This window comes from Triticum urartu, unplaced genomic scaffold (genome assembly GCF_003073215.2).
Source record: "Triticum urartu cultivar G1812 unplaced genomic scaffold, Tu2.1 TuUngrouped_contig_670, whole genome shotgun sequence".
NCBI lineage: Eukaryota > Viridiplantae > Streptophyta > Magnoliopsida > Poales > Poaceae > Triticum > Triticum urartu.
The window spans coordinates 1-25,767 of record NW_024117482.1 but is presented as its reverse complement, the minus strand read 5'-3'; the positions used below and the strand labels follow the sequence as shown (position 1 = coordinate 25,767).

The 25,767-nt window shown below is 44.8% G+C and overlaps 2 protein-coding genes and 1 long non-coding RNA gene across 3 annotated transcripts; 2 read left to right on the top strand and 1 right to left on the bottom strand.

The window, feature by feature from the left end:
* Positions 1-10,038: 10,038 nt before the first annotated feature.
* Positions 10,039-12,710, bottom strand: LOC125530983. Its single transcript, XM_048695387.1, has 4 exons — positions 12,237-12,710; positions 11,894-12,083; positions 11,143-11,358; positions 10,039-10,468 (listed from the first exon to the last, which is right to left on the bottom strand). Exons 1-4 carry the CDS (start codon positions 12,653-12,655, stop codon positions 10,235-10,237), a joined length of 1,059 nt encoding a protein of 352 aa, XP_048551344.1. The 5' UTR covers positions 12,656-12,710; the 3' UTR covers positions 10,039-10,234.
* Positions 12,711-14,835: 2,125 nt separating this feature from the next.
* Positions 14,836-17,387, top strand: LOC125530984. Its single transcript, XR_007293029.1, has 3 exons — positions 14,836-14,983; positions 16,793-16,885; positions 16,973-17,387. It is a non-coding gene; the product is annotated as an uncharacterized LOC125530984 (long non-coding RNA).
* Positions 17,388-22,337: 4,950 nt separating this feature from the next.
* LOC125530982 lies at positions 22,338-23,459 on the top strand (the record flags this gene model as incomplete). Its single annotated transcript, XM_048695386.1, has 5 exons — positions 22,338-22,436; positions 22,524-22,578; positions 22,776-22,949; positions 23,087-23,146; positions 23,256-23,459. Coding segments are annotated over exons 2-5 (483 nt in total), but the record flags the coding sequence as incomplete, so codon positions are not given.
* Between the last annotated feature and the right edge of the window lie 2,308 nt (positions 23,460-25,767).

Here is a 25,767-nt window from a genome sequence, read left to right as displayed (position 1 = left end):
TTTTTAAACTAAAATTATATAAAACTTATGCAACTAAAAGCATGAAAGAATTATGAAAACATGAAAAGTAGAAAGAATTATCATAAAGAATTTTTTGTTAGAAACTTTAGTAGCAAAAATAATTTTCATAAAGAATTTTTTTGATACAAACTAAAATACAAAATCAGTTTTTTAATATATTGATAAAACGCGGTAATATTAAATAGCAGGAAAAAGAATCACTCAAAATATATTTTTATAGTGAAGTTATTTACAAACTAGTGATTCACACAAATTTCAAAGAATTCTAATTTGGAAACTAATGGCACTAACAGAAAGTTTATAATTATTCTGACCTAAAAGAAAAAAGAATAAAAAAATAAAGTAAAAATTAAAAGAAAATAAATAATTCAAAAAAACAAAAAAAATACTGGAAAAAAAATTAAAAAAATGCCGCCTACTGGGCCACACGGCCTCCATACGACTAGAAACCCATCTGTACAAGGACCAGGATGCAGGCCCGCAGGCCCAATAGGCCCAACATGGCAGTGACAAGGGTAGGCAAGTACTGCCTGCATATTAGAGAGGAGCTCAGCACCTGAGCCGCAACGCAGCTTATAAATAGGTGCTGAGCTCTCTCAGCTAGTGAGGTGGGACTAAACTCCCACCACACCACCGTTGTGACAGCCTCTGGTCCCGGTTGGTGGGACGAACCGGTACGAATACCCCCCTTTGGTCCTGGTTCGTAGCACCAACCGGGACCAATACCCCCCTTTGGTCCCGGTTCGTGCCACCAACCGGGACCAAAGGTCTCTTTTCAGCATGTCAAAAATGTCTTTTTGTTCATATATAGAAAGTTTTTATATATGACTATGGATATATGAGCAAGTATGATCCATGGATTTATGCATTGATATATATATATATATATATATATATATATGAGAAATGATGTTCATAGAATATTTACCAAGTATATATGTATTTTTTCATATATGCATTTTTTCATAGCATTTTTTCTATTTATATATGTGTGTGGCTATAGATGGATATATATATATATGAGAAATGATGATCCATGGATGTATGTATGTATGTGTATACATGAGGGGGGGGGCGGTCGATATACCCCCTCTCCGATAACATTTCCTTCTTCATATGTTGATTTAGTTGATTTAGGTTAGTGCATTTTAGGTTAGTTGATTTACAGTGCATTATAGTTGAAAAAAGAAGAAGAAGGAAAATAAGAAAAAAAATAAGAAGAGGAAGAAGGAGAAGAAGAAAGGAGAAGAAGAGGAGAGGAGAAAAAAACAAGAAGAGAAAAAAAAAGAAGAAAAAAAAGAGGAGGAGAATCTCCTCTATTCCTTTCTTCTTCTCCTCTTTTTTCTTCTTCGACTTTTTTCCTCTTCTTACATGAGGGTGGGGGGGTCGATATACCCCCTCCCCGATAACTTCGACATGAGGGTGGGGGTCACCGAGGGTTCGAGGGGCGAGGGTCGGGAACTAGGATAGAGGTTCGAGGGTCACTGAGGGGTCGAGAGGCTGCCTAGTGTCAAAGTATTGAAGAAATCCATGGCTTCATCATTAGCCGGAAGTAACTGGGGTATGATGATACGAAGTTGTGCAAAGTTGTTTTGGAACGGAGTTTCGGATAGAATAATTCGCCTTTTTGTATGAATTTCAGCAAAGGCCTTCCAAATAGCGATATTCAGAAGGCTCTTGCTAAACTTTGTACGAAAAAGCGAATTATCCTATCTGGGACTCCGTTCGAGAACATCTTTGAAGAACTTTGTACCATCATGCACCTGTTACTTTCGCCTAATGATGAAGACATGGTTTTGTTGAATCCTTTGACGCTAGACAAACGTGACTCATGACCAACAAGTATAGGGAATCTATCGTAGTCCTTTCGATAAGTAAGAGTGTCGAACCCAACGAGGAGCAGAAGGAAATGATAAGCGGTTTTCACCAAGGTATTCTCTGCAAGCACTCAAATTATAGGTAACAGATAGTTTTGTGATAAGATAATTTGTAAGGGTAACAAGTAATAAAGCTAAATAAAGTGTAGCAAGGTGGCCCAATCCTTTTTGTAGAAAAGGACAAACCTGGACAATTTCTTATATAGAGGAAAGCGCTCCCGAGGACACATGGGAATTATCGTCAAGCTAGTTTTTATCACGTTCGCGCTCGGTACTTCGATAATTTGATATGTGGGTGGACCGGTGATTGGGTGCTGCCCTTACTTGGACAAGCATCCCACTTATGTTTAACTCCTATTGCAAGCATCCGCAACTACAAAAGAAGTATTAAGGTTGACCTAACCATAGCATGAATCATATGGATCCAAATCAGCCCCTTACGAAGAAAAGCATAAACTAGGGTTTAAGCTTCTGTCGCTCTAGCATCCCATCATCTACTTATTACTTCCTAATGCCTTCCTCTAGGCCCAAACAATGGTGAAGTGTCATGTAGTCGACGTTCACATAACACCACTAGAGGAGAGACAACATACATCTCATCAAAATATCGAACGAATATGAAATTCACATGACTACAAATAGCAAGACCTCTCCCATGTCCTCAGGAACAAACGTAACTACTCACAAAGCACATTCATGTTCATAATCAGAGGGGTATTAATATGCATAATGGATCTGAACATATGATCTTTCACCAAATAAACCAACTAGCATCAACTACAAGGAGTAATCAACACTACTAGCAACCTACAGGTACCAATCCCAGGCTTAGAGACAAAGATTGGATACCAGAGATGAACTAGGGTTTTAGAGGAGATGGTGCTGGTGAAGATTTTGATGGAGATTGGCCCCCTCCCGATCAGAGGAGCGTTGGTGATGACGATGGCGATGATTTCTCCCTCCCGGAGGGAAGTGTCCCCGGCAGAACAGCTCTGCCGGAGCCCTAGATTGGTTCCGCCAAGGTTCTGCCTCGTGGCAGCGGAGTTCCTTCCCAAAAGCTTGCTTATGATATTTCTTCGAACGAAAGACTTCATATAGCAGAAGATGGGCACCGGAGAGCCACCAGGGGGCCCACGAGGCAGGGGGCGCGCCCAAGGGGGTAGGGCACACCCCCACCCTCGTGGCCAGGGTGTGGGCCCCCTCTGATATTTTCTTCGCTCAATATTTTTTATTATTTCCAAAAATAACTTCCGTGGAGTTTCAGGACTTTTGGAGTTGTGCAGAATAGGTCTCTAATATTTGCTCCTTTTTCAGCCCAGAATTCCAGCTGTCGGCATTCTCCCTCCTTGTGTAAACCTTGTAAAATAAGAGAGAGTAGACATAAGTATTGTGATATAATGTGTAATAACAGCCCATAATGCAATAAATATCGATATAAAAGCATGATAAAAATGGACGTATCAGTGACATGAAGGGGTCGAGGGTCGGGGGTCGTCCAGGAGTCGAGGGTCCAGATTTATCAAGAACGCCCCCATTATGGATGTGCACAAGTTGATCCAAACCCTAGAAGCGTTGCCGAGGCCACCCCAAACCCTAGAGAAGCGTCGAGGCCACTAATATGATTCCTTGTTGTGATTAGGTAGCTAGGTCTACGTTTGCCACTAATATATCCACCTGCTGTCATGTTTGTATAATAATTGCCATGTTGTAATATTTGCAGAAACAATGGAGCACGGACGAGACGAGGCAGCAGAACAGGTGTTGGGGGACATAATCTTAGCCGGAGGTGATGTCATATCTTATCTTAACGACAATGATGGTCTGGAAGGACAGGTTGAAGAAGCATGCTACAGTGATTGAACAATGGAGGAGGAAATTCATGATTATGATGGCTCCGGTGACCGAATGCCGGTGCAAGAAGGAGACCGTGATGACGGCTCTGGTGACCGAACAGAGTCCGGCCAGGTATATATATATATACTGACTAGCTAATTGATGCATTCATTCTTTTGGTATGTACACCTATTAACTCTCGTCTTTCTTCCTTTTCTAGCCCTCCGGATCGAGCACAACTTTGTTAAAGAAACGAGGCCCGAAGAAAAAGTTGCGCCCGGATGAAAGGTTCACGATCACAGCAATCATGCGCGATGGCCAACCGATTGAACCCATCCGGACAAAGGAAGCATTAGCTACTCAGTGCAGGGTTCTTTTTAGGGACAAGATCCCGATCAGCATCCAGCAATGGTTGAAGCCTAAGAAGGAAGACCCTGAGATCTCTTATGTCAACGATATGCAGAAAGATGATCTTTGGACCGGGTTGAAGGCAAATTTCACCCTACCGCCACAGGAGGATCCGGAGAAGCCAGTTAAAGAGCAATTGATCAAGTCTCATGCTCTTAAGAAGATGGCAAAACTATTCAGGAGGTGGAAGAATGAGCTGAAAACAACGTTTGTTGACAAAGAAGAGACACCAGAATTCACCTGCCGGTATGAGAAGATCAGAGATCACTGGGACGAATTTGAGGCCCACAAGACATCGGAGAAGAGTAAGTAGATGTTAGTGAGAAACAAGATAAATGCTGTGAAGAAGGAGCATCATCATCACACGGGGTCAGGTGGCTACCTCAAAGCCCGGCTGTTGTGGGCCAAGGCTGAGAATGACCTGCTTGATAAAGGGGTCGAACCAGAGACATTGAACTGGCCAGACCGTTGCCGGACTTGGTTCTTCGGGGTTGGCGGAAGCTTGGACCCTGTAACAGGGAAGTGCGTTTGGACGAAAGAGCAAATGCGAATACCCGTCACGAAGCTTAAGTACTATATCGCCGCAGCGCAGGACGGGATGTTCGTTCCAGACAGAGAGAATGACGAGCTCACAATGGCCCTCGGGAATCCTAAGCACCCTGGACGGACACGAGGCACGCCAGGCTCCGTTCCGTGGAAGGCTGGGTTTCCGGACGCGGGCGGTTACAAATGCCAAAAGAGGAGGAAGAAAGTGGAGCAGACCCAACTGCAGGCGCTGCACGCAAGGGTACAAGCAATAGAGGAACGAGCAGCAATTCGCAGCAAGCGACCTGCCGAGGCTACCCCGCCATCTCAGCGGAGAAGCAGCGTGGCTTCCACCGAGCTGCTTCAGCTGGAGCATGTCTTCATGGCTCCTGCTAGCTACCCCATGGATGCTATCACGGAGTCTCAAAATTGCCACCTTATGACGCAATGGCAGAACTTTAAAGTCAAGGCGGCTGTCGGCTCTATTCGACCTCATGAACCCGACGCAACTTTTCACTGCCGTCCAATTTCAGACTGATATGTTAGGGTGACGGTGGACGAAATAACGGTGGGATTTGAGGACCTCTAGTTTGACCACCCTACCGGTGAAGGGGAGACTCGGCTGGATTCAGCTCTGAAGACTCCATGCCTATGGCAGAAGGAGCTCATCGACCTTCCGAACTAGACGCCTCCGCCTCTTCCTCCTCCTCCGGCGAGTCAGGGCACTCCGCCTCCTCCTCCGCCTCCTCCTCCTCCTTCGGCAAGTCAGGGCACTCCGCCTCCTCCTACTCCTCCGGCGAGTCAGGGCACTCCACCTCCTCCTTCGCCTCCTCCTCCTCCTCCGGCGACTCAGGGCACTCTGCCTCCTACTGCTCCTCCTCCGATGAGTCAGGGAACTCCGCCTCCTCCTCCGCCTCCTCCTCCAGTGAGTGATCAGGGCACTCTGCCTCCTTCTCCAGCGCGTGGAGGCACTTCGCCTCCTTCTCCGCCTGCGCCGGCGCGCTCGAGCGGCCAGCCTCCTCCTTCTCCGCTTCGTCAGCAAGGGTGGAAGAGACCCGCCGCCGCTCCGGCTGCTCCGACGCGTCGTACTCGTTCTCCTCTGCCTCGTAATCAAGCAAAGAAGAGAGCCGCAGCCACTCCGTCTGCTCTGGCATCTAGCAGTACAGCCAGAGGCGGGAGGCAATTAAGTGTCGGTCCATCTCTAAAGCCTCTAGAGAAGTTACCATACGAGAGGTCAGTGGAGGAAAACAAGAAGATCATGGAAGCCGAAGTGAGGGACTTCTTTGAAGCAGTGAAAGCAAAGAAACATCCACCTCCGGAGGACAAGGTAGATCCGGTGAAAGCAAAGCGCACACTTGATGCCCTGAAGAAACCACCACCGTCTCCGCTGAAAACCAACTATGAGCGCATGATTGGAAAGTCATTTATCGAAGCGGAGTAGTCGGGAAGTATTATCAGTTATCGAAGGTTAGCAGAACGACGAGCTGGGAAAAAAATTGCCCAGGTCGGCGAACAAGCGAACCAATCGTGCCCCTTGCTCAAGGTGTCTAGCGATATCGTCGCTAATGATCCGAGGATGGTGCCCGATTATACCAATCTTGGAGATTACCCGCCCGACAATGCAAATTTTGATATAATGGAGGTGGACGAATACTTCGACGCTAAGAGTTAAAGAGGAGCACGACCTCATTGGAATTGAATTGTTGTCTGTTTCATTTGAGGAGTTATTCCGGTGGCTCAATCAAAAGGCCCTCGATAAACTAACGGTCACTTGCTACTGTCTGTAAGTACTACTTCTGTCATTAAGTCTCTATATGTATAGCTCAGCTCTTTCATTACATTTATTTGTAATTATCCTCACTATATTATGCAGATTGAATATCGTCGAGTGTAGAAAAGCAGAAATCTATGATATTGGGTTCATTAATACAAATTTCATAGATGAATATACGGTTAAATTTGATGCCAAAGCAACCGAGGCCAACTTGCCCCAATCGTTGGTAATAAATCAAAACAAAAATAAAATACTCTTTCCTTACAACTTCAAGTGAGTGTTACTGTCTTGTGCATATTCGGTTTCCCTTATTACTCGAGGTTATAGTAATGTAATTGATGAGTTATGTATGCGTACGCAGCTTCCACTATATTCTCCTGGAGATTAAGCTTGAGCAGGGACTAGTAACCGTCTTAGACTCGAGAAGAAAATCTCCCGAGACCTATGCGGACATGACTAAAATGCTCGAGAAGTAAGTTTAATCGATCATTATCGCACCATATCGGCAACCTTTTGTTCATTTCTTGATATCAAGTAATTGTTTTCTTTGTCTCGCAGTGTTTGGAAAGTATTCACCGCACAATCTCCGGGACTGCCGACGGAGCTGCGATGGACATACCCGAAAGTAAGTAGTACTAGCTAGCTAATTCCGCGCATCTCGATCCTGTTGATTCTAGCTACTTTCATCAATGCCATTTATAATGCTTCATTATCAGTTTGATTGACCTCGCTATTTCTCGTAAAGTGCTTGTGGCAGGAACAAGGGAATGATTACTATGGATACTACGTTTGCGAGTTCATCTACAATGCGACTTGCAAAAAAACCCGGGGCTACTCTAAAAGACAATTCGATGTGCGTAAGCAATAATATTCACAATTTCATTATATTACCATCATTTGTGTTAAGTTTCATTCATATATATGTATTGACCCCCTTCTTTAAATTAGATGTGGCAGATGCGGAATGAACTCCTACCATAAGATCGCATCAAAGCAATTCAAGAGGAAGTGGTGGGATTCTTTCTTGACCACGTCATCAATAAAGCCGGAGAATACCATCTGGAAGATGAGTTCATATATAATTAGGGGATTATATTGTATGAGATCTTAATATTGTATATATGTAGCTAGTAGCGCCGGATAGATATACGAAACTTGATGTTCGACCAATCTCTCAGAGAAGGAGAGGTCGATATCACTTCTCTCTTTATGAATATGTACATGACGAACTTCTGTACTTAATGCTTTCCTTCATTTGCTTACTAGCTAGCGTCAACCAAGCACGGAGATCAGAGAGGACACTTATCTCTATTAATTAATTAGCTACCTAACACAATATATGAAACCCCCCAAAATTAACCATACAAAACCCCCCAAAACTACGAAACTCCCCCCTTTCAGAAAAAAAACAAAAACCCTAGCCCCTAAAATGCTGACGCGTGGTAGCTTATTGGTCCCGATTGGTGGTACCAACCGGGACAAAAGGCCCCCCTGTCAGGGCAAGCAGCAGCGGCCACATGGAGACCCATCTGTCCTGGTTGGTGTAAGAACCGGGACTAAAGGTTTAGGACTTTAATAACGACCCTTTAGTCCCGGTTCCCCAACCGGGACAAATGGGCCTTACGAACCGGGACAAATGGCCGTTTTCTACTAGTGATAGTTCATCGATGGCATAGCTCTCTCGAACACAATTGCATTGCGATGCTTCCATATCTCCCACATGACTAGAATATGTAGAGCATTCAGCATTCTCTTGTGTGTCCCATTGGTGCTTTTGCTAAAGCATCATCCCGAGAGAGTGTCGTTCGTTGTCGGCACCCAGTCTGGCTTGCCCAGGGCCTGGAATATCGCTGCCCAAATCTGTCTCGCAAAAACGCAGCGTATAAGTAGGTGGTCTATGCTTTCCTCCTCCTGGTTACACAACAGGCGTTGGACCTGATGATCAAGTCCTCTTCGCGCAACACGGACGGAGGTCACCACCTATTCTGCAGGGCCAGCCATGCGAAAAACGGCAATTTAACGGGATCTAGCTTTCCAAGTGAACTCGGCCGTTGGGTCTACTTCACTACCCCAATACTTGGCTGCATAGGCTGATCTCGTGGTGAAGGTGCCACTTGTCTCCCTGGAGCACAATACCTCATCTTGTCGTGTCTGATCAAGTTCTATTCCAATAGTCCAAGTCCACAATGTAAGATATTCATGCAGAGTAGCGGTGTTGACTTTTGGGTCCACATCCCGTGCCCAAGCATTCTCATGTAGCGCCCGGGCGAAATCACCCATTTTCTATTTCTCATGATTTTGCTGAGGGCTTGAATGTGCAGTGGACGGCAGTGACAAGCTGAGTAACTCTATCATTCACCCCTGACAAGCAAATCATTCGCCGGTAGACGGCGGCATGGGCGGTTGTGGTGTTGTATCTCGGCGTGCCATGGGATCTCCTGTCGGATGATGAGGCGGAATCTCGGGTAGTGTAATAGTTTATTACCTCTTGTCCCAATTGACTGATAGTAGTGTTGATGTTGGGATCTCCTTGGGATATGCATCTTTCTGTTGAGGTGAACGTTGGGTGGTTGCGGGCTGTTTCTGTCATCGTCCAAGGCCGGCTTGAAGATGATGACCGGGGGATAGCAGTTGTCGACGGTCTGATTTGGGCAAAGTAGCAAAAGCGGCCATAGTACTGGTGGTGCTCTAAGGAAGTTGTGCGACGCTTTCTTGATGATTTCTGTGGTGCCCGATGGAGGGGATTCCTTCATCATGCTGTTGACGGAGGATTTGTTGGTTGCAATCATTGCTTGTTGTATCTCCGTAGCAAGACTACCGTTGTCGTTGACTGCGTCCAGATCCAATCTGGCTTGGACCGTGGTGATGTCGGTGCTATAGGGGTGGGCTTGCTCGATGCCTGCAGTGTCGGTGATGATGTTGTCGCAAACGCGTGCTAGCTTCTCCTCGAGGGTGAGCTGTTCCATGCGAGGATCGGCGATTTCCTGGTTGATGTTCTCCCTCTTGATGATGGAGAGATCTGGATATATATGAGCTATTTGAGTGTGCCAGACACGTCAATGCGCTACTATATCTCTTGTGGTACACAGCGTGCATAGATGTAGCCATGTAGAAGAAGAGGAAGATGAAGCTGCCTGGAGTTGTAGAGAGAAGCCCCGACCTTAGTGCAGGAGACGCACAGTGAGACACTAGGCGTGTCCGCATATTTTGGGCTAGTTCTATTATGGTGGGACACACACGATGCTGAATGTTGGACCAGAAACCATGAGATGAGACTGGCGGGTATTGGCAACAGGGCGGTCGTGGTGCGCGGAAACTGTGCACGAGTGTAGGACGCTGTGGACTAGCACGAGACCATGGGTCAGTCGCCATCAATAGCAGTGATATAGTGATAGAGGTGCACACGGCGTAGCACCGCTAGGGCGACCATACCTAATAAACAGCAACAAGGACGCTTGGGAAGACGCGGATTGGCTGATGCTATATGGATATGGAAATACATGAACGTGATTACTCATTCTACTTTACTATCATATCAATACGATCTGTTTTATTCCGAAGTAAACAATCTCTGGAAACATCATTGAACATTGCGAAAGAGAAAAAGAAAGATGTTACACGACCGATTTGATTATGAAAGATCACAATGCAATAGGCATAGACAAGGGGGACACACCCTTGTTAGCTAGCCATCTTATTGCTGGAACAGCGGAAACGGGAAGAAATCAAACACTCTGATGATTAAAAGGAACATGTAGGTAACTGCAGGCTGCCGCAGGGTCGAATATTGAATGATTTAGATGGTATAAACACCAATCGAAGTGACGAAAATGTTATCAGTGTTTGCGAAGAAGCCCACCACCGTCTCGTCCTCCGGCACGGTATAACTGAAATTTGGAGTGCCGTTGTCAGCTCCAAAAGGACCATACGTTTTGTGGGTGGTGACGATCTCAAATTTTGACAGCCAGCCCTCGCCTCCTCTCTGAGCCCCATTGATCTTTTTCACAAACTCTGATGGGCCAAACTTTATCTGTAAAACAACACATAATAAGTTAAGAGGAAAAAAGATATATCATCAAGTATTTATTAATTAGGTGATAGAACAAAAGATATACATAGGTACAAACTCCATACCTCCCAAAAAAGATATAAGTCTAAAATAATGTTAGGTCAAACTATCTTAATTTCCATAAAAAGATATTACATTATATCACTAAATAAGCAACTATACGTACTCCCTCTCTCTTCTTTTCTTTCAGAGGTCGCAGTGCTTTAAGTCAAACGTTAATAACCATCTAATCATTTTCAAAACATCCTTATAGTTTCACAACATATATATGAATTATATACTATAAAAGTATTTTTCATAGTAAATCTAAAAAACAAATCTTATATATGTTATGAATCTATATAGTCAAAGATACAAATGTTTGACTTATAACAAAACTAATACGACATGTAAAAAACGTAGTGAGTATGATTTTACAAGTAATATATATTTTCATTATACTATATATATACCTATATTTGGAGTCATACCGTTTGATAATATTTTCCATAAATTGATGTCAAGTTTAGGTTAGTTTAGCTCTAACCAAACATAGATTTGCACCGTCCTTTCATGATGAAGCCAGGCATAAACTATAACATGATTTGCAAAACAACCGCGCCCCACATGCATAGCAAAATATGAAATCTACTCACTTCGGTCTTCCGCAAAGGATCAGGATGTACTCGACCCCAAGTATCAGTGGTGCGGATTTTCCCGTCTTCGTCAACGTAGGAAAATTGAAACCCTTCAACTGCACCTACATGGTAGATTGTCACATTTTCAAGACGTTGGGATTTGCCTTCCATTTCCCGAGGCAGGGTGCCTCTATTTCCACCAACTGTTCCTCTCTTTGTAGGTGAAGGGACGACCTGAATATGAAGGATCAGGCATCATGATTCACGATTGTTGGTTTAGCCCAACAAAATGAGGGAGTGAAGGAATAAAGGAGAGAGCCAAACAGAGTCATAGGGCAAAAATGAAGAGTCCTCCACCTCTCCTCCCTCAACCCCTTTTATAGGGGGATTTGGGAGACCAGGTCCTCTTTATGTCTCACGGTAGGGTTTGTATTTACAGAAAATACCATGGTTTGTATTTACAAAAAAATACTACTAGGAGCAACAAATGGACCCTTGGTGGGGTTTGTATTTACAGGCTAAAAATGGCCGTCCAAATATGATTTTACAAGACCTACTACTAGGCTATGTAATTGAGACTGACATGATAGTAGGGGTCCCCAGTGTATAACATATTCCAACAATGAGCTCGATTCGAAATAACAGAAAAGAAATGATAAGTATTTTACTACATATGTAATGCAAAGTGATCAGATAACGAGAAGAAATTCAACAATGAGCTAGAATATATGATGCAAAGAGGGCGACCTGAAATTAATTACAGGTTTACCTCCTTCATGCGGCAGAAGAATTCAATAGTAAGAGCATGTGTTAATGTACTGTCTGTTACACTATATACTCTTCTCTGGATGATACCGCGAGCCATCGCGAATTCACCGGTCCCACCTACAATGGCCCACTCATTATCTGCCTCATCCTCATCATTAGCTCCCATAACCTGAAGAGTGGACGCTTCGAACCTGCATGCACAATATATATAATCGTTTTTGCTCCTACATAATAATTAGGTCATTCTCAGCAGTGGTTTCATGCCCGGTAGACTCTCATGTATTATTGGCCTTACATGTAAAACAAAAACCGTGAAACAAAACAATAATAGTTACTCTACGTACCTTTCGACCACAAACACCAGGGTGAACCAATTGCTCCATTTGCCGGCAAATGTGTGCATGCCGTGCGTTTTGGCAACCAGTTTCGCCTTGGGGCCAGGGCCGTCATAGATCCCCCAGTTGTTCACAGCAGTTTTACCTAGCCCAGTTACGGCATTGGGCTTTATCACATCCGACTGATTCGCGTCCCAGCCCGTCATGATCTGGCGCAGATACAGCCTGTCGACGTTCACCTTGGCGTTCTCCGCGATTCCACCGAAGCCACGAGTGACCTTGAAATTGGCGGAGACGGCGCCTATAGGGAGGCTTTTGCTCACAATGGGAACATCGGAGAGGACACCGATGGTCTCCATGGTGGGGTCGTCGGAGACGTCGCCGCAGGTCTCCATGGTGATGGTGGGTTCATCGGTGGGTGTGGCCATTGCTTGCTAGCTAGTGGTGGCGGTGCGGTACTTGACTCAACTTGTGTAAGTTGTCTTTCTATGGAAGCTGATAAAACCAGGTGCGTACGTAGTCCTATTTATAGCCCCGGGTGGAACTGCAAGCTAGCTCAAACACGAGGGAGGCGTGCTGCGGGCTGGGCCCCTTGTGGGCGACGGAGGGGGTGCGTCAGCAAGGAGATGGCGTGCGACACGCCGGAGCGCCATGTGTGGTGGGACGTCTACAGCCCCAGGGAGGCCGCCGACGCCCTCGTCGCAAACTGGTCCAGGACGTCGTTGTCGGACTCCGGCGCCGGCGCAGGCGCGCCACGAGCATCTGTGGCTGCGTATGGCAGACCAGAGAGCCGGCGTATGGACGTGTGAGTGATGGACAGTCGGTCATAGTTACCCCCTTTTTGGATATGCTGCAACAGTCTATTCGTGTACAAGTTGCTCTTTAAAAACCAGCTGACTTAGACACTTCACTTCAACGCTTTTGCATGAGGCCAGAGAGGTTATGATAAAATATGTTGCCCAGACCCTCCCAAGCAATGTAATATGAGAGTTTTCAAACTACACTTCTTAGGACATCTTTAGTGGCGACTTTCAAACCGCCCACAAACGATTACGAAAAAATATGAGAGTTCTCAAACTACCCTTCTTAGGGTATCTTACTGATTCCTACGCAGTGCACCAGGTAGCTCTCTTGTGCACTGGGACGTTCATGCGCTGCCTCGGCACAAAGGTCTCTTGTGTACTAATTCCTACGCAGACGACACTGATTAAAGCACTGCGTGATTCCTGCTTCAGTCTATTACAGTAGACACGGCAGCACTAGGCATGCTGATTTCTACATGTGATTTCTGGAATCCAAGGCCGCGGTAGGTGAGTTCTAACTCGTTCTGCCGACAATACAGTGTTCCTCTTATTTTTATACGCACAATGGCGGCTCCGTGCACAGACGCTCTTTCTCAAATCTCTTTGGTTGCCTTCTCTACCTCTCTGCTCTCTCTAAGTCTACTAGAACACACAGAAAGAAAAACTCGGTAGGTCAAGAGACTGTACCATGCAAATAGTCAATTTATAGTAACATACATGCGGTCATTAATTTTAGAGTGCGTGTATGATAGTTATCAATTGGACAGGGATACTGCAACGTTTCGAAATACGAATTCATATAAAAAATTCACATGAAAGATTCAATAATACACATGCATTTGGCGTGCTTAGCTCTGCTGGAGGTTGGTCACTGGTGCTCTAAGTAAAAGGTGCTCGTGCAACACGGCAGGAGAGGACAAGCGCGACAGCTCGCGTGCTCGGTGCAGCGTGCGCGTGCATGCATGTGCCTCTGTGCGTGTCTGGCTGCTTGTGTATTGGCTGTGTGCCAGCACAGGAACGCACTGCTCAGCATATGCTCTTGAAGATTCGGACTCCAACGTGCGTAGAAGAAATATCTTTCTCTCCCTTTGATCTCCATCTTTGATTAAAGGAGACTAGGAGACAAACATACTCAGAGCTTACAGTGCCCGTGTGTGCTGAGTGTGTCAACAGCGAGGTGGCTGAGGGAACTTTATCTTCACAACTGGGACCATTCACCTGGTATTGTGCGTCTATCAAGCGGTTGATTACGAGAGGTTATATTACTACGGAAATTGTACTGCTACAGGTAGTTCCTAATAAGAATGGCATTTAGTACGGCTTGTTGTGTAACATCGATCCAAGGTTAAGATACATCTAAGGAGCTTTGTGCTTGTAATAAAGAATAGCTATATGCATTAGTCGATGTAGAAGATGTGATATTAATATATTTCCTTTTCTAAAAAAGATGCTTTAACGTGCTAGCTGTTAACAAAAATACAACATTACCGATACGGCGCTGCTAAAAATTAGTCGACTGAGATTTCACGAAGTCTCAGTCGACTGGTTAGCCGTCCGATCTGTTTCTTGCTTGTAGATTCGCGTTGGTCGTTTTTGTGTCCTTTTTCGGCCTGTCTAAGACGCGGACCGGCCCGTTTCCTTTTTTACGTCGAAGCTTGGCCGCGGGCGAGCGTCTGTGATTTTGTGGGCTGGGCAGTTTGTCTCGGGATGGGCTTCTTCCGTTGTTTTTTTTTTCTTCTCGGGCCGCTGGAAGGGAAGGGGAGCGGGCACCGGGGTAATTATGAGGAGGGGAGCGAGCAGTCATTTCATCTCTATCCTTTCCACTCTCTCCATTTTCTCCCTCTCCCAAATCTGTACAAGTGCTTGGTGTTCCCGGAGGGGTTCTTTGACCTTCAGATCCGACCGCTCCTGCACTACCAGACAGAGAGAAGGATGGCCGGTGCATCTGGTCAAGTGAGTCCCAGAAGCTTTGCTTGTGTTTTTTTCTTTTTGTTTGCACGCACCCCCAATAGATCTGAGTGGGGCTGTAGGTTTTTTTGTATCAAGTAATACGGCATAGTAGTTTCAAGTTGAGAATCGCCCCCCAGTGTGTAGCACTTGTATTTTTATTAGATTTTTTTTTCATTTTTCTTTTGTGTTCGTGTGTATCAAGATGCATGCTGAATTTTAGTGGTATATGTAGGGTTTGCATGTATGCATATAATGTAGATCCCTTTTTCTTTTTTCATGGATACTTGTTTGATTAAAGTAATCTACATGATTTTTTGTTTTTGTTTATAGCGTTTCTATCATTAAGATTTTTGTATTTTTGTTTTTGTGTGTCAATAGAATGCAAAATCATTCCCAGTGAAAGTAGAGGATGATGTATCTTTTTTCACCGGAGGAAGTTGACCAGTAGTTTCAGACTCCAGTGATACGTTCATAAAGGATTTTCAGTGACTAGTAGTTTCAGTGGACTAGTAGTTTCAGACTTTCAGTGACTAGTAGTTTCAGTGGACTAGTAGTTTCAGACTTTCAGTGACTAGTAGTTTCAGTTGACTAGTAGTTTCAGACTTTCAGACTTTCATAGCTTTTTTGTACATTTTCATGATAGATGATTGCCATGTCCATAGTTAAGATTTAGAATTTCAGTGGTACATAACATAGTTTCAGACTTTCAGTGGTATGTTCGTTTTGCTGAACATAGTTTCAAACTTGCAGTGGTACGTTCATACAACTGAATATAGTTTCAGACTTGTTGGTATGTTCATCTTACTAACCATAGTTTCATTTTACCATTTTCTATGTTCATAGTGTCACTTCCAGTGGTAGTTAGTATAGGCATATTGCTAGTGCTGTTTTATATCTTCATAGCCTCTTGTATTTTTTTATTGCATTTTTTGCTGATTTTTTGTTGCACTTGAGCCTAACATTGTATGTCTTTGTACACTTTTCACTTTTGTGCAGTGTTAGAGCACCTGATCCAAATATGCATGTTCAAAGTTAGCACCAAGTTTGCTTGATCAAATCCGCTAGGATCTATCATAGATAGTCAACTAACGATCAGTTGATTGATTCAAATCTGCTAGTTTCTCTTTTTTTTTTTGATTTTTCAAGGGCAACCTAGTTACTTATGTGGCACTGATTAGAACTAGCAGTAAAGCCAAGTAGCTATAACAGAGTGATTAGTACCTTTTTGTATTTTTTTTACTGGAGGTAGTACTAGTAGCACCACCAATTTCTATGTAGGTACTTTTAGTTCAGAGTTTAGACTCATGACCTCACAGGAGTACTTTCTGATCTGTCGAGTGGCAAAAAATGAAACATCTTAGCCTGGATTAGCATCATTCTGTGAATTAATTTTAGTCATAAAAACGTATTAAAAGCAAGATTTTGTCATTTGGGTGGGCAGGGATTTAACTTCAGGAACCTGATGGGCCCTGTGTGAAGCTATTTGAAAACTTCTTTTTGTTTGTATTTCCTATTTCAGAAGAGTGTAATAGTAACACATGTAACATCAATTACTTTTTGTTCTCTCTTTCCCAAAAACTGAACCACTAGTTCTTTTACAGCAGAAGTAATTTTTTATATGTTATTTTTTTGTTGTACCATCTGGTAAGCATAGTTTTTGGGCTTTTTCACAATCATAAAGCTGCATGAATACATGGTGAAGTTTGTTTAGTATATATCTGAGAACAAAGAAGAATGACTTGTAAACTGTTATTTAGTGAGTTATACATTCTAATTTATTTTATTTTTTGCTTCCTTTTTGGATGTGCACAGGAGGTTTGTGGAGTTTGTTTCAACCATTGCAACTATGAGAGCAAGGGAAGTGGTTTCAGCATGTTTGCATGGGAGGAGTCCAACAATGCAGGGGTAACTCACTCCTAACTTTTTGTACTAATGTCATCACATACTCAAAACTTTTGTGTGACGTCACTCCTAACTTTTTGTATTTTTTAGTTTTTTGTGTGTGTTCAAATCAGGTTGTGCCTTGCAATGAAAGGGCCCGTTTCAACAATGTGACAGGAGATAGGGTGATGTTTGTGGCAAACCAACGGACATACACTGTAAAGTGTTACAAGGGTCGTACAAAGAGCGCTATGTATGGGAGAGGTTGGAGGAAGTTCTATGATGACAACAAGCTGGGGAAGGGTCAGATGGTGGTGTTCTTCCTGGATGAACCTTCGCCTAGGGCAGCTATTTGTGTGATCCAGGTGGGCAACGGCTCCGAAGATGAACAGCCTATGGAAGAGGGTGATCCCATTGAAGATTCATATTCAGATGATGAGGATGGAGAAGCTTCAAGTGATGGTGGTGAAGGCATTGTTCGCACTATGGTGCTTCTGCTTAATGAGACATAGGGTTTTCAGCTACAAGGGCCGCTGCCTCTCGTGATGATTTCATCGGGTTTCCTTTCTTTCACCGCCTCACAAGGACAGACATTCGTTTGGGCATGATGGTATGTATCTCTTTTTTCCTTTTTTCTCTTTTAGTTCTTTTTTGTATGGGTATGCTACAAGTATATATATCTGAACACATAATGCAAATCTGATTCCTAGGAAAGAGAAGGGGCGGGGTAATATGATTTCTGAGCTGGAAATTGCATAATTAAAAATATAAGACTTTTTTGCAGGAGTTTTTAGTATCTGCAAATATGTTTGAACATGTATTCATGCTCAGTTTTTTTTCAGTATGCTTTTCAAGTAAAAAATCTAAATTGTTTTTTACCCTTTTCTTTGAAATGATTCAAAGACCAAAGAAAGTTTCATGGTTTTGATAAAACACTCACATAATTGTCTCTTTTTTGTGTGTTTTTTCCATGATGCATAGAAAATACCCAAGAAAGTTGCTACTGCCACGCCGTTTGAAGAACAGGGGGTTGGTCGGTATTTGTGTGGGTGGTGGCAGATTCAAAAAAAAATCTCATACAAACTGCTAATGATGGCCGCATTGTGTTTGGCAGCAACTGCATGTCTTCTAGTTGTCGCATAGGTCTTTGTTTCGTCGGAGGGGGAGAGGTGGGCCATTCATCCCACACTAGATGCAATCATGTCTTTTTTTGGTCGCAACTGCATGCCTTATAAATTGGTTGCAACCTGACTTCCATTTTTTGTATGGGGAGGCACCTTGCATGTCCAACAATGGGCACGCAACTATGTCTTCTAGTTTGGTCGCAACTGGGGGGTCTTTGTTTTGTCGAGGGGGCGGTCGAGGCATGGGGCCCAGTTGCATGTCCCACCAGGCACGCCACTGCATGTCTTCTAGTTTGCGCAACTAGGGGCCTTTGTTTTCAAAGGGAGTGGTCGAGAGATCGGGCATTGCATGTCCCACACTAGGAACGTAGTTGCATGTCTTCTATTGGTCGCAACTCAGGGGGGAGGGGGGCTTTTTTTTGGTCGATGGGCCGGCATCGAAAGACATGGGGCCCAGCTGCATGTCCCACAGGAGGCACGGCATTGCATGTCTTCTAACTTGGTAGCAACTGGTAACTGCATGCCTTATAACCTGGTTGGACCTCGACTTCCATTTCTTGTTTGTACATGGAGAGGCGCGAGTTGCATGTCCCACAATGGGCACGCAACTACATGTCTTCTAGTTTGGTCGCAATTGGAGGGTGGGGTCATTGTTTTGTCGGAAGGGGGCGGCATTGAGAGGCATGGGGCCCAGTTGCATGTCCCACACCAGGCACGCAACTGCATGTCTTCTAGTTTGGCCGCAACTAGGGGGTGCCTTTGTTTTGGCAGAGGGAGCAGCGCCGAGAGAGATCGGGCAAGTTGCATGTCCCACACTAGGAATGCAACTGCATGTCTACTAACTTGGTCGCAACTCGGGCGGGCTTTTGTTTTTCCGGATGGGCCGGCATCGAGAGACATGGGGCCTAGCTGCATGTCCCACTGGAGGCACGGAACTACATGTCTTCTAACTTGGTTGCAACTGCATGCCTTATAACTTGGTTGCAACTCGACTTCCATTTCTTGTTTGTACGGGGAGAGTCACCAGCTGCATGTCCCACAATGGGCACGCAGTTGCATGCCTTCTAGTTTGGTCGCAACTGGGGGGGGGGTCTTTGTTTTATCGGAGGGGGCTGCATCGAGAGACATGGGGCCCAGTTGCATGTCCCACACTAGGAACGCAACTGCATGTCTTCTAACTTGGTCGCAACTCGGGGGGGTGCTTTTGTTCTGTTGGATGGACTGACATCGAGAGACATGGGGCCCAGTTGCATGTCCCACAGGAGGCACGAAACTACATGTCTGCTAACTTGGTCGCAACTGCATACCTTATAACTTGGTTTTAACTCGACTTTCATTTCTTGTTTGTACGGGGAGAGGCACCAGCTGCATGTCCCACAATGGGCACGCAACTACATGTCTTCTAGTTTGGTCGCAACTGGGGGAGGGGCCTTTGTTTTGTTGGAGGGGGCGGCGTCGAGAGGCATGGGGCCCAGTTGCATGTCCCACACTAGGCATGCAGTTGCATGTCTTTTAGTTTGGTCGTAACTGCATGCCTTATAAATTGGTTGCAACTCGACTTCCATTTCTTGTTTGATGCGGAGAGGCACCAGTTTGCATGTCCCACAATGGGCACGCAACTGCATGTCTTCTAGTTTGGTCGCAACTGGGGGGGTGTCTTTGTTTTGTCGAAGGGGTGCGGGGTCGAGAGGCATGGGGCCCAGTTGCATGTCCCACACTAGGACACAACTGCATGTCTTTTAACTTGGTTGCAACTCGGGGGGGGGGGGACCCTTTGTTTTGTCGGATGGGCAGGCATCGAGAGACATGGGGCCCAGTTGCATGTCCCACAGGAGGCACGAAACTGCATGTCTTCTAACTTGGTCGCAATTGCATGCCTTATAACTTGGTTACAACTCGACTTCAATTTCTTGTTTGTATGGGGAGAGGTGCCAACTGCATGTCCCACACTAGGCACGCAACTGCATGTCTTCTAGTTTGGTTGCAACTGGGGGGGAGGGATCTTTGTTTTGTCGGAAGGGTGCGGCGTCGAGAGGAATGGGGACCAGTTGCATGTACCACACTAGGCGTGCAATGACATGTCTTCTAGTTTTGCTCGCAACTAGCCGGTGGGATTTGTTTTGTCGGAGGGTGCGGCGTCGAGAGACATGGGACCTAGTTGCATGTCCCATAGTAGGCACGCAACTGCATGTCTTCTAGATTGGTAGCAACTAGGGGGGCTTTTGTTTTGTCGAAGGGGGCGGCGTCGAGAGACATGGGGCCTAGTTGCATGTCCTTTTACAAACATTTTTTTCACAAGTACACTGTTTTTGCTTGGTCGGAACGGCGACGAGATGCTCGGTGACGCCCGTGAGGAGATGCTCGGCGATCCGGGCGCCCCTCCAGAGTCCTCGTGCCCTGCTGATGAGGTGAGCTGAGCTACGACCCCTTTTCCCCTATCGAGGTGAAACCGAGCTGCGGGTGTCAATTTTTCTGTAGTCTAGGGTTCATAATTGTTGAGAATCACGATTCCGAGAGGAAATTGCAAGTCCGGAAGAGGGATTTTTGGTGTGTTTTCGGGCAGCGGGATGGGTAACTGGCGTGGTGGTCCGTCAGATGGTGGGTGCCGGTGGCGCTGCCCGACGAGGAGGGGGAAGGGCAGCGCGTCCGTCTTCTCCATCATTCTCCGGCACCACCCCAGCCAGCGCCGCGCCCGGTCAGCGGGATGGGGAACTTGGTAGGACTACGTCTGAATTTTTCTGTGCTCCATGAGAGTGTCAGTCTAATTCTGTTCACTGTCAATAGACATTCTGTGGTTGTGAATTTTAGAAGTATGCAAGTTCATTGTTAGTAGATATGTCTTAATTTCTTAAGCAACATGCTTGTAAGTGGTCAGCCTTGCTGTAATACTCCCGTGCAAGTGATCTGCAACTGTTAGTTATTTAAACACTGTAGTTGATGGATTTTAGCTACCTTCTGTGTCTTCTCAAGATAGGAAGATTTTGCTGCTGATCGTCACAACTAAATACAGCATCTCTTAATCATATCAACATCAATTTTTCCACATATATTTTTCCCAAAGCTGTCCCGCTTTTTGGCTTCCTGTCTCCAACTCATGAAATGTTGCATTTGTAGTGCCTGTTTTTGGTTTTGTTTGTCTGAACTACCAAAAATAGACAATTGATGTTTTACATTTTCCATAAGGAAATCTGGGAGTGTTTCCTTTTACTAGTTACAAGTAGAAATATGTGAACGGATTAACCATCCTCACTAGTTACAAGTATTTTTTTCTGCTTTTTTATTGGGGCGAATCACGAATCTGAGGGGAGCGAATTAGTGCTTTTGTTTTAGCTCGACCTCGTATTTTTTCGAAGGTAACTATTTTTGAATTCTGCTGTGATGTACTCGTACTTAGTTGTTACTGATGTCTGCTCAGTTGCCTGCTTGCACCGAGCATTGCCAATGCTTGTTTGGATTTTTCTGAGGCATTCGGCATACTGAGATAATTCATTTTTTGGGACCAGTGTGGTGTTATACATCAGGCTGCGCCAGTGTGGGGTTATACATAGTACTATTTTACTCTAAAAATGTCTTTGTACTGAAGAGATAGTATGTCATAGTTGATTTGCTGGCCGTTTCTAGCCAGACTCCGTTCTATCACTCAAGTCGAGGGTGAGACATGCTTTTTCATTTTCTCTCGCTGGTTTCTGAAGATACGTTACATGTCTTCTAATCAAATTTTTGTATTATCCCTGGAGGCTTTTGGTGATTTTGTTATCTTCAGAGACTAGTGCAGGAAGGGAAACAACATCATTCACAAGTGTTTTTTAATCCCACTGTAGTTGATAGTTTTTACCCTTTTTTCTAGTCAACTACCTTCTGTCTCTCTGGAGATAGGAGATTGCCGCTATTCATCACGGCTAATTAGGGCATCTCGTAATATTGCCAACATCGAAACTATCATCATCCCAAAGCTGCCGGCTAAGATGAAGCAAGCCCAAAGCAAAGCACGTTTGGGATTTGTTAATGTACTCGTACAGAAACACTCCCAGATTCTTTTTATATGGATTTTTTTGTCTTGGGCCTCCTGCATCTCACTAAGCAGCATCTTTTCTCAAGCCCGCCCTACTAACTGAAATGATCTCAATCTTTGTGTTTGATTTCCCCTAATCTGAATTTAGATTCAAGATCGACACAACACTCTCTGATGCATAACTTTATTGAATGATTTTTGTGCAATTTTTCTTTTTTTCTTAGCTCACTACCACAGTAAAATTTGAGAGGGTATCCAGTGTATGTTTGTCTTCCTTTTTTGTTTCTGTGTTAATCCACTTTTGCGATATATATTTAGATAGATTAGTGCCTCTTTTTTTATCAGTAGTGTGATGGATGCCTGCATGTAGATTGAACGCGGGATCGAAACTAAAACCGAGTCCTCCTTGAAAGAAGGGTTAGGTCAACAGCTTAAAACTGTATGTACTCGGTCTTTTTTCTGTGTTTTTGATTTAACCCCTTGTTTGCACAGTTTTTTTTTGAATCTCATCATCATTTTTTTTCAGACAGGATCATATGAAGGAGTCTAAAGACTTAACAAGAGATTGCTTAAACAATGTGGTATGTTAAATGCAACCACCCTTTGTATGCTTACAATGTCTACTGCTTTTGTTTTTCTGTAAGCATGAGCAAAGAAGGAAGTTACCTGGAACATATGTGTGTTGTATTTGCTGTTTATATTTTTTGGCCTAGAGTATGTTCCAAGAGATAGAAGTTACTTGCAACACTAATGTATCATATGCACTTTTTTAATACAGCCGCACACAGGTACAGTTTTTGAAGTTGAAGGAGGGAAACCTGGGAGTGATAGAAATGAAGAAGGCAGAGATAAGTGTGTTGAAGATACTGATTTAGAAGAGAGAGGCTATGATGTCGAGATCACTGACACTGAAGCATCAGAGGGTTTGCTGTATGAAGAAGTTCTGACTTCGGTGTGTATCACTTTATCTATAAATATTCACTTTTCTTTTTTCTTGTTTTTATTGTTTAAAAAATAGATAATGCATGAATTGTTGCCTTTTTTTCTTGCCCCCAACCTAATGGATTTTTTTGTTTTTCCTTCCGCCAGCTGAGTAAGAGTGCTCAAAGGAAAGAACGACGGGAAGCTCTTTTGGAACGAAAAAAGAAGGTACATCACTACTTTTTCTTTTTTTTTCATCAGTTGGGGTTCCATTTTTTTATAGTTTTCCAGCTCAAATAAATTCATACACCTTTTTACCTTCTATATATTTTTGCAGCAGAGAGCAAGGATTGACCCAACCACAACAAAGGCCACCATTGATGAGATTGCAACTAAAGCTTACAGCCGGTGCAGCATGCCATACTTCTCTGAGATTGTCAATCTCATGTGCAAGAGCCACCACAGGGTCCAGCTTGTTAGGAACCGTTGTTTTGGCTATCTGCTGGAGCTGGTCGGCTGTCTTGTACCCAGGGGGGTTTGGGTAACACCCCGGATATAACTTTTCCAATTTGTACTCCAACTCTTGCCGTTTCCAGCGTCAAGTTATATTTATTTTCTCGGGTTCGGGTCTTTGTCTTCGTGTGTTGTTTTCATTGTCATGCATCTCATATCATGCCATCATGTGCATTGCATTTGCATACGTGTTCGTCTCATGCATTCGAGCATTTTCCCCGTTGTCCATTTTGCATTCCGGCGCTTCGTTCTCCTCCGGTGGTCATTTCTAGCTTTTTTTCGTGTGTGGGGATTAAACATTTCCTGATTGGACCGAGACTTGCCAAGCGGCCTTGGTTTACTACCGGTAGACCGCCTGTCAAGTTTCGTATCATTTGGACTTCGTTTGATACTCCAACGGTCAACCGAGGGACCGAAAAGGCCTCGTGTGTGTTGCAGCCCAACACCCCTCCAATTCGGCCCAAAACCCACCTAACTCTGCTGCATGATCTAGAGTGTTCGATCACGATCGCGTGGCCGAAAACCGCACCTCATTTGGACTCTCCTAGCTCTTCCTGTGCCTATTTAAAATTCCCTCGATTTTCGGATCTCCTCCTACCTCCGAAACCCTAAAAATCCCCTCCGACGCGCCGGACATTGTTCGCCCGCGCCAGACACTCCGTCCGCCGCCCTCCCGCACCAGTGGCAAGCAGCCACGTGGCGCGCCGCCGCCACCGCCGCCGAGGCCCGCGAGGCCCATCCGGGGCCCCCGCGGCCCAGATTTGCCGCGCCGCCGCCCGCCTCCTCTTCCCCGCAGCCGGCGCCGCGCCCCGCCGCCTCCGCCGCTCCACCTCGTCTACCCCGCCGCTCCGGTAGCCGGAGTCCGCCGCGCCGCCCGGGTCCGGCCTCGCCCGCGCCGCCCGAGGTGTCCAAGCCGTCGGCGCCGTCAAGTCCGGGACCCCGCAGCCCTCCGCCGTCCTCCCCGCAATCTCCGGCGATGACCCTGCCAAGTCCGGCGACCTCGTCCTCGACTTGCTACAGTGCGTGTCGCCGTGAACAATGATGTGAGCTAGATCTGGGATCCGTGAACAGTAACCCTAGGTGGTGTTTTTTTTACTAACTCCCGAAATTGCAGATTCAAGTGCCCTTGTTCGAGGCCCCGTAACTTTGCATCCGTAGCTTCGATTCATGCATATAGGATATCAAAATGTTCATCTCGGAGAGTACATCATTTTACTCAATTGCATCATTTTCATTTGAGCTCATCTTGATGCCCAAAATGCTGTTAAAAGAGGGCTACTTGAGTTAACTGTCAGATCTGCTACTCCATCTTAGACATTTGTCATTTTTGCCATGATTGTTGTGTGCATGAGATGCCCTGATTCTCTACATATGTTTTGTTAAGGGTTTTGTCATCTTTTCCAGAGGTGCAACCCATGTATTTTTGTGATGTGTGTGGTGAATAGTGCAAGCTTGCAAAGTGGTGCACTCGGTAACTCTGTTTTCAGGGACTTAGTAATTTCACCAAGTCCTGGGATCGTTTATCTCATGATGCCACATGTTCATGTTGTTTCCTAGTGATCCGTGCCTCTTTTAAGGATGATCAGTAAAGGAGTTTTGTTAATCTTGTAGTGCTCTATCCATCCATGTCTTTGTTTGCAATTATGGAGCACACTAGTCTGAAAACTGATTATGTTTTTGCTATGTTCATGTGCTTGTTAGTATATTTTCTGATCCCTTTTGGCTCAAGGTCACTAAGGGACTTTTGTTAAGCTATTTGAGTAGCTCCATGATATGTTTTACTTTGTAATGTTCAGGTCCTGTAGCATGTTATTTTGTTGCTCCGAAGAGTGCTACTTGGTCTGAAATTTCAGGCAAGTGTTAATTTCACTAAATCTGAGATCTGTTTACCATTTGCGTTTTTGCCATGCTTGTTTGAACCGGTTAATGGATGAATTGGCCATGGCTCAGTGCTAGACTTTTGTTAAGCATCTTGAATGCATCCCTGCCATGTATTTTGTTGCCATGTTTGAGTGCTGTAGCATGGTCATCTCATTGCATTTATATGCCTACTTGCTGTAAATCGCAGACCGGTGCCAATTTTGAATCGCTTGCCATTTCCAAACCGTAACTCCGATTCCGGCGTTCTTTATATCATTTTCAAGCGATTTCATATCATCTTTCCAGTGGCACACTTGGATTTCCATGTTGAGGCCAGATTCATGCATTTCCTGTCATATCTTGCATTTTGCATCCCGCATCGCATCCCGCATAGCATATCATCATTGCATCTTATTGATTGATCCTTGCACGTGGTTGATTGTGTCCTTGTTGCTTGTTTGTCTTGTTTGGGTAGA